The 15,594-nt window shown below is 39.4% G+C and overlaps 1 protein-coding gene across 4 annotated transcripts in view; it reads left to right on the top strand.

Annotated features, from left to right (window-relative positions):
* Positions 1-15,594, top strand: part of LOC126249024 (WD repeat-containing protein 7) — a 363,427-nt gene that overhangs the window by 343,643 nt on the left and 4,190 nt on the right. For all 4 annotated transcript variants that reach the window (XM_049950629.1, XM_049950627.1, XM_049950628.1 and 1 more), the window contains one exon: positions 5,084-5,188. In XM_049950629.1, the coding sequence (XP_049806586.1) occupies positions 5,084-5,188 (105 nt within the window). The remainder of the gene's footprint in view (positions 1-5,083; positions 5,189-15,594) is intronic.

The following is a 15,594-nucleotide window of genomic DNA, read 5'->3' as shown; positions in this document are numbered from 1 at the left end:
TGGCATGTTGGCCTCTGTCCACCAAATGTCTGTTTTTTCTGTGAGGCTTTATACTTGGCTGAGGTGTCAGTTGTTAGTCAGATGCCAGGTTGTCATTTGACAGCTACTGCATAAGTCCGAATTGACAGAGTCCATTCTGCCTGACATGTTCAACTGGAGGTGGATATTGGTGCTAAAGATCGATACACCTCCGTTTCCTCATTCTCTATTAACTTGACATTCATTGCTGCTCTGTCCTGCTTATTGGCCTGATAGTTCTGGTTGCCATGAACTGTTGTATTTCTGCTCGTACTTGTTAGTGGGTGAGACAGATGTGGTGGTGGTGGTCTTCTTCTTCTTCTTCTTCTTCTTCTTCTTCTTCTTCTTCTTCCATGACTGCCTTAAGGGCCACTTTCAGTTGTCAGACAGACTTATTTCATCCATTTCTTTTCTGTTGCATTTCCTCAGCGCACTGCTGCCACCTGAAGAACTCCTTGGTTCTTATGACATCAATTACCAAAAGAGCTTGGTACATATCTTATGTGATTCCTTTCATAAGGTGTGAGATTTTGTTAGGTTCTGTTATATTTGGACACACAATGTGGCATAGAATCCAGACATTCTGTATGTACGACTGTGTCATTTCCCCATGATGTTGCCCTGCTTTTAAATTGTTCTCACACTAAGTGGACTTGTTGCTGATTGTCCTCTCTCTCTCTCTCTCTCTCTCTCTCTCTCTCCCTCCCTCCCTCCCCCTCTCCCTCTCCTGGAATTTGTCCCAGCTGTCAACCTTCTCTCCATTGTTCTTGAACCACCGATGGACTGTGTCATCCAAGTAATAGTATACATTTGTCAAACTCATCATGTCATCCCACTTCTTGTATTTGACAGCTCAGTCAAATCCTTTGTCATTTTGTCAGGCCATGACCAGTGGCTCTGGATAACACTGAGATGGGTGCCGGATGTGCAGCTGACGTGTTGCTATTTTGGAGTCCACTGGTTTTCTTAATATACAGACAAACAATGTTCTGTTTGTATTCTGATCTCTAACAGTTTGGGCGACAGCTTTTGTGTTGCCTAATTGGAGCCATGATGATATAGATGTTTTAAAGTACCCAGTGTCTCTAGAAAATGACATCATGTCTTCACTACAATAAAGTCAAAATCAAGAAGCAGGGTCATCATTGAAGTTCAATTTGTAGCACGAAAGCATTTTTATTATGAGCACCAATAGACAGAAAAGAGAACTGAGCTACTGAATCGAGAGTGCTACTGTTTATACAAAGCTGTAATATTCCCGAATATACAAACACAACATAATTTGAGAACCTGCCAGAAATGATGAATACTTAATAACAAATAATTTCTGGTAGTCGGGTTTGAGCTGGTGACCAGCAACACGCCGGTCAGCAACGCTAACTACTGCGTCACACTGCCTGCAACACAGCTCACGGCAAATTGTACATGATACTGTGACATATACTTCTAGAAGAGTACCTTGTATTAGGCTCAAGGTTCTGCATAAATTACACTATAAAACAAGACAAGGAAGAAGGCTCTATCCAAGAAAAAAGATTTCAAGACTTCAGATATCTAGACGTGTTAACCACTCCATGAAAGAAGAGTTATGCATGATAAAAATTGAAAGATGGGGGTAATTTGTGTTGAGTATACTAGAAATAGATCCCTGAGAAATACTATTAACAATTTTAGACCCGAAAAGAAAAAAGTTTTCAGAACCAGGTGAGATTCCTTTCAAACTAATGCATGCCTTAATTGATCAAATAGAGATGTATCTGTGTGAACTGTAGAAGTGCCACATGTAAGGAAAAAACTACACCTAAGAAAAATAATTAAGTGGTGATTATTAATAAAGGGCAGGTCAAGAATACAATTATACCCAAATCCTACATACTCATTTGTCTCATAAATGTTCAGGGTAAGATATTTGATAATTTGTTTGACATAATATTGCCAAACTGTGGGGTACCACATTCTGTGTGCCCTGACCAGTATGGCTGTAGCAGAGGAAGATCAGCAGAAGATCCAATAAATAAGGGTATCTTACTGGCAATGGACAACACTACAAATCTAGCCATAACAATTTGTAATGTATGTGTATTTGAAAGCTTCCGGTCACTGGTATTCTTCAGCTGACCGAGTCGGAGTGTTCAGAGGTGCTGTACTACTGCCCAAGGCACTATTGCCATGGAAGATACCCAGTGTCGAACCTTTGCCATGGAAGACACACAGTGTCAAACCAGAGTTTGGGGTGTAGCATGGAGCCCATACTATAAAATTTACAGGACAGTGGTAACATTAGTGGAGCAGTGTTATTAAGCTGTTCTCTGTAAGCTGCGACTCAAGAAGAATTGTCAAAGACAGTTGTAGTGCTTCGATTGCACCCTTTAAGTTTGTGGAACTACTCCAAATTCATTGTCAAAGTGTTAAGCTAACGTTAGCAGCACAAAAAATGTTGTACCCTTTGTCAGTTGGCAAGTTGGCAAAACATCCTGTTATAAGTTGCTGATGTGATGATTACATCAAGTATAGTAATGAGATATCTATGTGTGTTCGTATAGGAATGCTGTAACTTCCCATGGGATATAGGATAAGCAAGCAGAAAAAGGGAAAGGCAGTGCATCAAATTATTAAAATTACAATGGGGCAGTTTCAACTCTCCTAAAAGCTGTTGGCTAAACCGACAGTCTATATTTAATGCCCAGAATGAACGTTTCACTCTGTAACAGACTGTGTGCTGTTTTGGAATTTTCTGGCTGTTCAAAACTGTGTGTCAGACTGAAACACAAGCTGGGAATCTTGCCTTTTGTGGAAAATGCTCTTACTGAGGACTGAGCTATTCAGACACCCACAACCTTTTCATGATGACAGAAGTGAAGCTGTGAGGGCATCCAAGAGCATTTCCTATTGAAGACAAGGGTTGAGGTTCAAGTCACACAGTTTTTATCTGCAAGGAAGTATATTGGTTACTGTTGTGCAGTGTATTTTGAATGTATAAGCCTGTAGATGTGTTCTACTGAGGTTGACGGGCTTCTTGTCCACAATACTGATGCATTGTTAGTTAGTCTGGGAACCTAAAAAGTGGGAAATGAAACACCGTTTGGGCTAGAGAAAGATAATCAAATGCAATTGTACAGTTCTTGGAACTGAGGCTAATATGGAGAAAAAAATTTTATCTCATTTTGAAACTGTGGAAAATTGACTGGGATGTTTCCAACACTGGTATAACAACATCATAACAACATATAATTTCCTCCTCAACTTGGGGAATTGGGGGGATTTAAGACTCTAATTTTTTAACAATTAGATGATAGCACTATCACCCTGAGAACTATACCTATGGAGGACGTTATTGCTAATACCGAAGCAGCCATTTGGACCCTTCCTTGTGAAAGAGCAGAGGAAATACGCACTGAAACAGCCAGGATACTGTGCAGAGCAAAACCACCAGTTTGCAAAGTGAAGAAAGAAGAGGTACAAGCTATTCAGAACCTTAAAGCTGACAAAAGTATATTGGTACTGTCTGCCAAAAAGGGAAATGCCACCATCGTAATGAAGACCGAAGATAGTGAGAGTAGACCCAGGACCTCTTAGACCCAACAATGTACCAAAAACTAAGCACAGATCCGACACTGCATATCATACGGAATACGAAAAGGGTAATCATAATCACTGACAAAGGAAATAGTTCAGAAGACTGCCTGTCGCATTTGAGTGAGTGATTTCAGAAATGTGGTTTCTGTGGTTCAGTGAACCACTGTATCAATTAATGTGTTGGAATTGCTGTTGAAATGCTTTCATGTGCCCGAGGCTTACTGCACATTAAGGCTGTCTCTAGCACAAAAAGGAGTGCACAATGCTGCAACCAAAATTTTTGATCACTTGCCCAGTGATACAAAATGTCTATTAGTAGAATTTTTAATGGCAGTTGTATTTACAGTTGGGTAATGTGCCAGTAGTATTTTAATGTAGTAGAAAAAATTCCTTCTTTTTAAAAAATAATGCGTAACCAGTAGTAAAAATTATTATAAAAGTAGTGGTTCAGTACAGATGTGTGGGATTGTAGGGCCTCTTTAGTTATCAAGAATGTAGGCTGTAATTATTACAGAATAAATAAATAAATTATGAAGAAAAAGTTTTCAAGTGAACAGCCAGATCATTGTCAGATATGAATACTATTTTGAAAACAATGAATGTACCTGTGTGACATGATGTTCTCTCCATTTGCATGATAACTTTTCCTTCCTACTATACGACATGAGAAACTGGGGTGTCTTAACAAATAAGTTTATGAGCTTGCTTCCACCCATAAAACAAGTCTTTTGGCATCTTGATTCAGTGAATAGAAGGTTGATTTGTTGGACTGGCATGTTCAAGTGTTGCCCTGAAATTCCTATGACATTTTTCTGGATAAAATAGGTCATTTGTTGCATGCCATATCAGTAAACCCAAAAACCAGCAACATTGCTGCAATAATGAAAACATTTGTTACGTCCAGTATATCTGAACTTAGTGGAATGGCTTCTGTGAACATGCAGTTGGTTGCCTAGGTTAAATGTAAGAGAGGGCCTGATGGTGCTAATCTTACCAGGGTAAACAAATCAATAAATAAAAAGTAAACTTAGTTGTATATCTGGTGTTTTTGGCGTGTACAACAAAAGGAATCCAGACTTGACAGCAAATAGTGTATGTAATTATCTCACTTCCAGAAATTCCATAAAAGTCACCCTTTTTTATCAGTAGAAGATGATATATGAAGCTCTGACTCTCAAGTATAAGTAGGAAACAAAGTTGTAATATAATTTTCAATGTGTGTTCTAATTATGCCAGCACATTGGTCACTGTATCTATTTTCTAGTGCCTGAAATAAATAAAAAATGACAAGGAGAGCGAAGAGGGTAGAAAGATGCCTCATTGTATCCTGTAATTCGTCTGTAAATCATTCTATCCATACGACCAAAACATTGCAAGAATTTGCACCTATTGTACTCTTATTAAAACTGTTTCAGTTGAAACTCACAGAGATTAAAATTACTTACTTTTGCTGCATTCTTTTATTACCTGAATATTCTTCATTTCACAGATGATTCCAGCTCATGGAGCAGCAGTTACTGCCAACACATTCTCACCGGATGGAAAATACTTAGCCACCTACAGTTGCAGTGAGAACAGGCTTTCATTTTGGCAGGTATGTTGCACAGTTGATTACATTAGTTTAGTTGTAACTTTAGTAAGAAACGGAAGTAATGATTTATTCATGTCATCAGATAACATTTCCAATGAAACCCCCAAGACTTCGGTTTTTCATTTAAATAATTTTCATTCACATAATCAGTTATTTTGCGTTTGAAGCTGAAACATAAGAACTGATGCAAGATAGAGCCATGAAGACTGACAGCTACTTTGTACACTGACCAAGGGGAACCAGTCTTTGTTTTGGTTCAATTTCATTGACAGTATCTTCATAAAAATAAACACCTTCCAACAGTCTGTGTATTTCCCAAATTATATTTACATGGTCGCACTGTGAACTGTGCCTACACTATTGGTGTTAAGTTTCATATTATTGAAAGCTATGTTTGTTTTACTTTCAAACAACAAATTAATTTGTGAATATGGCTACAAGTTGACTTTTTTCTTATAAAAAGAGATGAGTTAGTTATTCCTACCCAGCACCTTTTACAACTTACAATAACAGAAATTCTTCTATGGAGTAGGACAAGACGTCAAGGAGAAACTTTTTCAATTTCTTTTCAGGTTTCACTTTTCTGTCTGTCAGACATTTTGTATCACTGGGCAAGTGATCAAAAATTTTGGTTGCAGCATTGTGCACTCCTTTTTGTGCTAGAGACAGCCTTAATGTGCAGTAATAAATGTATTTTTTACTTCTGGTATTATAATTATGTACAGTATTGTTCCTTTTGAACTGCAGCTGATTATTTACAACAAACTTCATTGGGACAGTGAAGACTTTTATTTTTATATGAGTTAACTCAGAACATTATTCCGTATGACATTATTTAATGAAAATATGCAAAATATGTCAACTTACTGATTTTTATCTCCCCAGTATTTGCCATGATTCAAAGTGCACATGTGGCTGAACTAAGTTGTTCTAGAAGTTTCAAAATGTATTCTTTCCTGTTTAAATTCTCATCAGTATTGCCAGCTGAAATTTTTGAAGTTTCCACTCTGTTGTTTCCTCATGATGTGTTACACTTATCATTGGTATATTACATTGGTATAGTACTTGGAGGTGTACAGAACTGGACATGTTGCATCTTTTTGAAATTGAATGGGAGATCATTAGCAGAAAATAAGTCATTGGTACTTTAAGAACATTGTTTACCATTTCATCTGTTGCTGCATTTATGCTTGGATTGATTACAATACTAGCGTCATTCACAAAAATAATTACTTCTGCTTGTTGTATATTAGATGGAAGATCATTTACATGTATGAGGAACAACAGCGGACCCAAGGTTGAGTCTTGAGGAACCACATCTGTGATTTCTCCCCAGTCAGAAGACTCCCCCCCCCATCCGATTACGTTGGTTGAATTACTAAGGACAACTTTCTGCATTCTTTTAGCTAGATGTGACAGTATCCGCCATACCATCAGTTGCATAAAACTTTAATTTACCTCAGAGAATATTGTGATTCACACGTTCAAATGCCTTAGGTCAGAGAAAATACCAACTAATGCTATTTTGTTTCTTAATGCTTGTGAAATTTGGTGAGTGAACGTGTGAATGGCTCTCTGAGCAACTATTTTGAAATCCAAACTGCGATCATTACAATTAATCATGCAAATCATCCATGGAACGTGAGCACGACTAACTCTGATTCTTCATAGACATCTACAAACAAACTCCACAATTGTCGATGCGGTCCATGGAGGAGGATACTGTGAACAATGCCAAGTCATTTCCTTTCCTGTTACACTCGCAAATAGAAGAAAGGAAAAATGACTATCTTAAAACCTCCATATGAGCTCTAATTTCCTGCATCTTGTCTACTTCATACTTACGCGAATTGTGTGTTGGTGGTAGTAGAATCATTCTGGAGTCGTGTTTTGCATTTGAGTTCATGAATCATCTCCTTAATACTTGCTTGCTGATCTAACCTACAGGTAACAGATCCAATTGTTTCAATGTCTTCCTTTAATCTGACGCATGAGGATTCCAAACACTCGAACAGTACTCAAGGATGGGTCACACTAGCATTCTGTCTCCCTTATGGATAAGCTACATTTTTCAAAAATTCTTCCAATAAAATGAGGTCAAACATTCGCCTTCCCTACTACAAAGCTGATGACATTATACCACTTCATATTGCCTTGCAGTGCTACACCAAGATATTTAATTGGTGTGACTGTGTGAAGCATCTCTCTATTAATGCTGTGTTCAAATGTCACAGGATTGTTTTTCCTACTCATCAACATTCAGTTACATTTTTATACATTGAGAGCAATCTACCATTTATCACACCAACTAGAAATTCTGTCTAAAGTCATCTTATATACTCCTAGAGTCACTCAATGACAACATCATCTCATACACCACAGCGTCATCAGCAGACTACCATAAAGTGCTGTTCACCCTAACCTTGTCTCTGTTGAACACCTGTCATCAAGGACAACAAAATGGGTTCTATTACTTAAAAAAATCTCTGAGCCACTCACATATCTGAGAACCTAACCTGTATGCTGGGACCTTCATCAGCACACTGCAGTGGAGCACCATGTCAAATGCTTTCCGGAAATCTAGGGATGTGGAATCTACGTTTTGTGCCTCATCCATGGTTTGTAGGATATCATGTGAGAAAAGGGCAAGCTGAGTTTCACATGAGCGATGCTTCCTTTGTGTAGTGCACCCTTGATCTATCAAAGGGAATCCTACCACACTCCACCGTATAATGCAGGTCCAGAAATCTGCAGCCATGACCATCACATAATCGACGGAGCCTCTCATTGACAGCCCCTCTTAGTTCCAAAACAAAGGATCCCGATCGACTCTGCATACAATGCTGCAAGTTGTGAACTTCGCTTGAACCATACAGGTGAGGTCAACAGTCTTCACCACATCTGTCAGCCTCCCATAGCCTCAGAACTGAAGTGTCAGGTGTCATTGGTTCCTACACAAGCAATAACTTGCCGATTGCTGCACCCTGCACTCTTGATAGGCACGGATAGGACCTCCTCTACATCTTGGATGAGGTTCACCAAGTGCACATTGGAATTCCTTCTGACCCTGGGCACTATTCGTCCCCCCCCCCCCCTCCCCCCTGTGTGTCTGCTCAGAGCCTGCTGAAGGAGCAGCTATCAGCCTATTTACAGAGTGAATGGGTGAGGCCAAATGGCCAGCCTCCAATTGACTCTCCGCTTTGAGTGATGAGACCATGCAACAATTGCCACTGTCCCTACAGTGTGCACAGGTCCTCTGCATCGGGTACACTGGAAGGTGCCTTGACAGCAGAGCCTATGGGTGAAACAAGTGACACCTGAGGTGCTCCATGTGACATGCCAACCTGCAGACATCTGACAGTGGCTCTTCAGCTGTTCACAAACTGAGGCCAGCTGCTTTTGCATCCGCGCGCACTCGCACACTTTCACTATCCATCCTATAACTACCAGCTTGAGAATTAAAATATGAAGCCAAACAAAAAAGCTAAATACGTGACTAGATAATCTCCTAGTGCTTCACCAATGGAGGCTACCAGCTGGCTGAGCTGTGGCCAGCAGTTTCTGGCCATCCAAAATAAACAAATGCATGACTACTGCACTACAGAATGTGCAAATGTACACATTACCATTACTAAAATGCAATACTCTACCTCTCAAATATAAAAATATGCAATAAATTTTAGAATTAAACTTCACAAGCACACAAAAATGCACAAAGAATTTACGAATTAAATGTAGACTCAGATGGAAAGCTAAATGTGTGACTTACTAGTCTCCTGGCACTTCACCAACAAAGGCTGATTAATTATACAACAAAGATAGTCTCCTATACTAGATCAGTGTCCCAAGAAAACCTCTTTCATGGAGTTTGTTGACTACTATACCAGTAATATAATATCTGTGTATGTACCTGGCAAATATGCTGCCAATCTAGTTCACGGGTTGATTGTTTCATCAGGGTTTAGTGAATATTCATTTAATGATGATCTTTTCTCTCACTGGCGTACTATGTGTAGACCAAGCTCTGTTCAAAGACTGTGAGCCTATTGTTCATGGTAAAAGATTACCCACATGTTATTCCTTTTATTTCAAATAATATGTTGATGACCACCAAGTTTTTTGTGTGAATTCCATTGTATATGATCAGCTTGCAATATACTGTAGCACATTGTTGTGGACCATCCCCATTCCTCAAGTTTTATTCACTTGGGCAGTGAAAGCAATCATTGATACATTATTTACCAAGTTTGTGATAGTATAATGTGAAATATACCTGTTGTGATCCATTTTTGTGTGTAAACCCCAGAATCAAGATTCTTGTTGATGAGGAGGGAATGCCTGTTTTACTAAACACTGAGAAAGAAGAGCAGTGTTTATATCACGTCAGGAGCAGTAATTATCATTTTCTTGTGTATTTCCTAAAAGTTAAATGCATGCAGCCATAGTTAATCAACGTAAAGAAGTATCATGTACCTGGTGCTGCTTCCTCTCCCAGGATATACTTCCATTACTCCCACTACTGTGTATGTAGATTATCTGCAGATTCTGGCCACTGAAATATAAATTGACACATTTGGTCCCACAAGTGTTTTGTTGGGAGAAGGTCCATTGAATTTGAAAGCCAATGCAAGCTGTCTTACCATGCTGATTATGTCAAGCTACTATCAACTGATATTTAATGAATTACCCACAGACACTAAAATGTTTCTTGAGTCATAACTAATGGTGTCTGCACTGTAACCTACAACTGCAAAATCAATATTTCGCTGTAAGAGATGGTCCAGGTTGTCAAAGCGATGCTTAATTGTGGTGTATCAATTTTTGTAGATTAGCGTTGTTCGAGAATTAAGTGAGTGCTACGTAATGTCGTTTGTGTCTCCATTGCTTGTGTGGTTGGCACCATGAAGGATGAGTTTTTCTTTGAATTGGTGTCGAAAGCATCCTGTTAAACAGACATCATGTTTGAAGTCGAACTTTGTTCACTTAGCTTCTAATGACGCTTTAGGACACAGGAAGAGAACAGTGCAGAAGAATTACTTAAGGAATATCAGCTACTCACATCTCTTTCCAATCTGTAGTGTGGGGATGGGCAATTGAACCATGCTAATTTAATGTATGGTTTTCATCAGTCTGAGTTGCAATATAACATATCACTGTGTCCCAAGATGAAGGTAATGGAATTACAGGGCCTAACACTGTGTTGCAAGGACAGTTCCTACCTACAAAACTGAGAGAAATTGGTGTTGGAGGAAGATCCTTTTGCCAAAGTTGATTGTTGTTCTCAGATTCATTCTCAGCTGTTAGGTGGTCATCTTTTCCCTTGGCCACAATTCAACCATGATTGTTTCAGGTGGACGGATAATGGATTATCAAGTGCACGCAAAAGACTGCACAAATGAGTTTAAGTGGAACATTACATGATCAGTACCTTTGATGGTTGGAGTAGCATAAGGATAGACCAAGATATTTTGTGGGCTGTCTGGGCAATAGAAAAAAATAGAAAAATACTTAAGAAAATATAGTAAGGAAAATAGGGATAATATTCATAGTACTTAATCGCAGCTAACAATTAAATATAGTCAGAGCCTTCCTTCATTCATCACTTGCAATTGAATGAGTTATTCACTATCGTTTCATCTGGTGAAAACTGACCCGAAGCTCACGTTAAGTCTCTCCTAGTTCGTACCTTGGTCCAGCTGTAACCTCACCCTCCCCCCACCTGCTTCAACTCACCCATGTTAACCATCCAAGAATTCCTCACTCTCAACCTTGCCTCACTTTTCTCATGACACAAACCTCTTGATGGAGGAAAGAAAAGCCATCAGAAGTCTCAAAATATGCCACAACCTGATAATCCTCCCTGTGGATAAAAGCTCCACCACTCTTTTAGTGAACTTCAGTGAGTTTGGTTGAAAATTTCGACTCGCTGTCTATCACCTCTACTTGTAAGCCTTGCTCTATAGGTAGTACTGCAGAAGCCCTGTGTGATCGCAAATTTGTAGGCACACATGCTTTTGTATCATGTGCGCACTGTTGATGGGTGTAGAATACACTAATGCCTTTAAATGTATCCATAGCCAGAAATCTAACAGATTAAGGTCTGGTGAATGGTACAGCTGTGGTACCTGACCACCCCTACCAACCACTCACTGATTAATCAATTGTCATAGGTGTAGTCGTACAAGGCACAGAAAATGGTGGTACCCCACTATCCATAAACAACATTCTTTGTCTTTGTGCAAATTGTGAGTAATTTGCCACATAGATGAAATAATTCTTCCTTGTGGCTCAATGGCCTGGTGCAAGTCTTTAAATTGGATGTCATTTCAGCATCTTGTGTGTATACCTAATATACCCCAGTAATCCTACTGGGGAATGGGGACCTACAGTTTAAAATCAAATCTGAACTGAATTTGAGCCACATGTCATTCCTGGTGAATCTTCACAGAACTGATTGATTGAAGAGCATCTGTTAGTTTGTCTGGTAATGTTTATGGCTCTATGAGTCTGTCACCCAAGATTTTCTTCCCACATATTCATACTAAGTGAACCTGGTGCTTTGCTTCCACCCATGTATTTGCATATCCCCAAACATGGTTATTGTCATAATTTATGGTCCCACTGTTTATGCATCCTACATCATCGGTAAAAAAAAAAAAAAACTGCACACTGTTAATTGTGGACCTTGTCCTCACAAATGTGCCATGTCTGCAAGTCACTGTAACAACCTGCTGAACCTTTTTTTTCAGATGGAATGCGACAGAGAGGAGGATATTCTTTGGTGCACATGATATGTACCAGTTGATTAATGCCACAAACCCGTAACAAAGCACTGCATCTGCCATTTCCTGTGTAGAATAATAGGACTCCATTTCCCTGTTTATGTTGTTCACATTCCATGGATTGACTTGATGCCAGCACAAGCCTGTAACAATACACATGGAATGGCTTGTGTAGGCGACAGTTTTAAGAGCTATGTATGACAACAAGAAGACTAACTGCAGAGACAAACACAGCCAATAAAAAATGAGCAATTAACATCAAAAGAACCACTGCATACTGACCATCCTCACCCTCGTGCATCGACCTGTTTATGGACCAGGTAGAGCACCTTAACCAACCAAGATCTTAAATCACCAACCTGTTGCAAGTTTGTTGGTGGTGATGTACTGGATTCAGGACTAAGACATTAAATCTCATTCCTCCACAGCCTTAAAACCTATTTTCCATTTCATCTGAGCTTCAGCTCAGCCTGATGTCGGGCTTGGTGGACTAGTGGTAAAGAACATGTCTGAAAACTGACAGATTGTTTGATTGAATTGCATTTGAACCACAGAAACTTTCCAGTCTGTCTTTAACTTAGCCTTAACCTCTCAGTTATCTGAAAATTCACCAGGAATGATATGGTTAAGGACACACAAGTGTTACATTTCTTACTTAGCCGCTCCACAACATGTGCTGTATTCATTCCTCCTTCCATGCTGGTGAAAGATGTAGAAGATTAAGCAGCCCGTTATTCAGGGTGAACCTAAATTTCACCAACAAAATTTCAGAAGTTGTTCAGGAATATGTTCAGAGTATTTTGGAACAAGGAACCCGTGGTCTCTTGTGGTCTTTCAGAGTAACCATGTAATTACAATTTATTCAGTATGTTAACCCATTTACACTTGTTTCTGTGAAAATAAACAAAACATACAATTCAAAACACAGAGTAAATGAAACAGCCATTATACAGTTGCAAAAGTACTATGATTTGTGATCGCTCAGGTTTTCTCGGTGTGATTGATTAATGGTGTGCTTCTGGGTGTTCAGTCGAGTTTTCTCACACAGAAGTTAGACTACTGACCCAGTCATTGTGCTATTATGTGTAATCACTGTCTGGACTCCAATCAGACTGCGGGTAAACATAACAGTGCAAGTCAGGCACCTAAGGAAGATGACTGGGTTGGTTGTCAAAATATTGTGCATAAGATAGAACTGAAAATTCAGTTGAACACCCAGAAGTACACCATTACTGTGCTGTGGTTGCTGTTGCTGCGGGAACGGCTCAGCCTACCGAGATTTTGCCGCTCTTCTTTTGCGTTTGATGAAACCATAAATGAGGTTCATATTAGCCAACTCTTTATTATTAAACCTGTCCATAAGCTGTGCATCACTGTTAACATAAAACAGACATCATCATCATCATTTAAGACTGATTATGCCTTTCAGTGTTCAGTCTGGAGCATAGTCCCCCTTATAAAATTCCTCCATGACCCCCTATTCAGTGCTAACATTGGTGCCTCTTCTGATGTTAAGCCTATTACTTCAAAATCATTCTTAACCGAATCCAGGTACCTTCTCCTTGGTCTGCCCCAACTCCTCCTACCCTCTACTGCTGAACCCTTGAGTCTCTTGGGTAACCTTGCTTCTCCCATGCGTGTAACATGACCCCACCATCTAAGCCTGTTCGCCCTGACTGCTACATCTATAGAGTAGCAAGTACTATCTTGCCTATATCTAAAACAGACATGGCCAGAAAATCAAACATGAGACAGAACCGAGTGGTGCTGTATATAAGCTTGAGGGCAAAAAGTAATGTGAGCTTACTCCTCTTGATCTGCAAGGTGCATAATAATAAAGTGTGTTGGCTTCAGAATAGATTGCTTATGATATTTCTCCAGAAATAAATACAGCTGAACAATTATTTTTGTGTTGGAGGCACTCTTGGTATTACATCTTGAAAAATATTAAGCAAACAAATACACTCGGTATATTAATTTTGAGATGATGTATGAAATTTCAATTGTCTTCCTATCACATTACAACTCAGTTAAAATTATAACAAAGTTATAACTCTCTATTTTGCTGGCATTCAATTGAAAGAGTTGCACCAGGTGCACACGCATATGTACTTGCATGTTTTTCATTCTCCAGCCCTTGCTTATGTTCTCATTTACAGCTTAACACCTCAAATATATGGTAAGTAGTTATCTTCACTCATTTTGTTTTCATTATTATACCCAAAATGTTCCTAACTTGCTTTTTTGTGTGGTGTGTTCAGTTAGGAACAGGGCTGATTTTTCGTATTAAGGGAAGAGTGGTGGAGGGTAGTTTGTGATGGCAGCACAGGAGGTTAGGTCTATTGCAGAAGATATGAGATCAGCATCCTGACATTTTTTAATGTGTGCAATGCTCGTTGGACAGCTGTGGGCACATCATCTTCACTCTACTGTGGTGTGCGAAGGAGAGGGTGAATAAATTGTGCATAGGATGGCAGAAGTTAATGAAGATGGCCAGTACTATCATGCCTAATGACACAATCACAAGTTCAGCACGTAAAGGCACGTGGCACATACCCAGCAGTGCTCACTTGCATGTAGGATGTGATGTCCCAGAGTGTGAGCAGGCTTTATATGCTTCTTTTACTCACAACTATAATTCGTGTTGTCATGACATAGCTAACTGGCATGCATCCTTAGCTGCATAGTAAGGCCATGTCGCCATTGAGTCACAATCAGTGAGTGCTGTCTCACATGGAACGAGAGAGGGAACTGCTGGCTGGCTGAGTTAGCTGAACTGTGTGGTGGAGAATGAGTGGCACTTGCACAGCTTTGCAATGCTGATGTAGTGCTTGTGTTGAGAGCAAAATGTATTAAAAATTTGAAGGTGAAGAAAAACATTAAAGACTAATAATGCACTGGATGCATAACTTCAAGCCAGCTTGATAAAAATGAGAGAAATTTTGAACTGTGATCAATGGTTCAGTGTTTCTTGATTAGCACTGGAGCTATATTTGGTGAAATAGGAGAGCTGATACTTTGATACTGGGAGGAGAATCTGACAGAGCACTAAAAGATCTAAATCAGCAGCTTTCTGTCAAAACTTCTGATATCCTTGGGAGAGCTGGCCATGACAAAACTATTCCATCTGGTGTGCAAGATGTATGGGACCCTCCATCTTCAAGAAGAATGTAATAATTCCAATTCCAAAGAAAGCAGGTAGTGATTTGTGAGAATATTACTGAACTATCAGTTTAAAAAGTCATGGTTGCAAAATACTATGCAAACATACATTTATAGGATTTGTAGACTTAAAGAAAGCTTTTGACAATGTTTACTGGAATACACTCTTTGAAACTCTGAACGTAGCAGGGCAAGAAAACAGGGAGCAAAAGTCTATTTACAACTTGTACAGAAACCATACGGTTGTTGAGGGGGGAGGGGTTATGAAAGGGAAGTACTGGTTGAGAAGGGGGAGAGACAGAGATTGCTGCTGATCTCCAATGTTAGTCAGTATGTACACTGAGCAAGCAGTCAAGGAAAGAAAAGAAAAATTTGGAAAAGGAATTAAAGTTCAGGGAGAGGAAATAAAAACTTTGGGGTTTGCTGATGATGTTGAAATTCTGTCAGAGACAACAAAGGACACTG

The sequence above is a fragment of the Schistocerca nitens genome, chromosome 3 (assembly GCF_023898315.1).
Source record: "Schistocerca nitens isolate TAMUIC-IGC-003100 chromosome 3, iqSchNite1.1, whole genome shotgun sequence".
Taxonomy (NCBI): Eukaryota; Metazoa; Arthropoda; class Insecta; order Orthoptera; family Acrididae; genus Schistocerca; species Schistocerca nitens.
The sequence above is the reverse complement of the archived record's forward strand: the minus strand, read 5'-3'. Positions and strand labels throughout refer to the sequence as shown.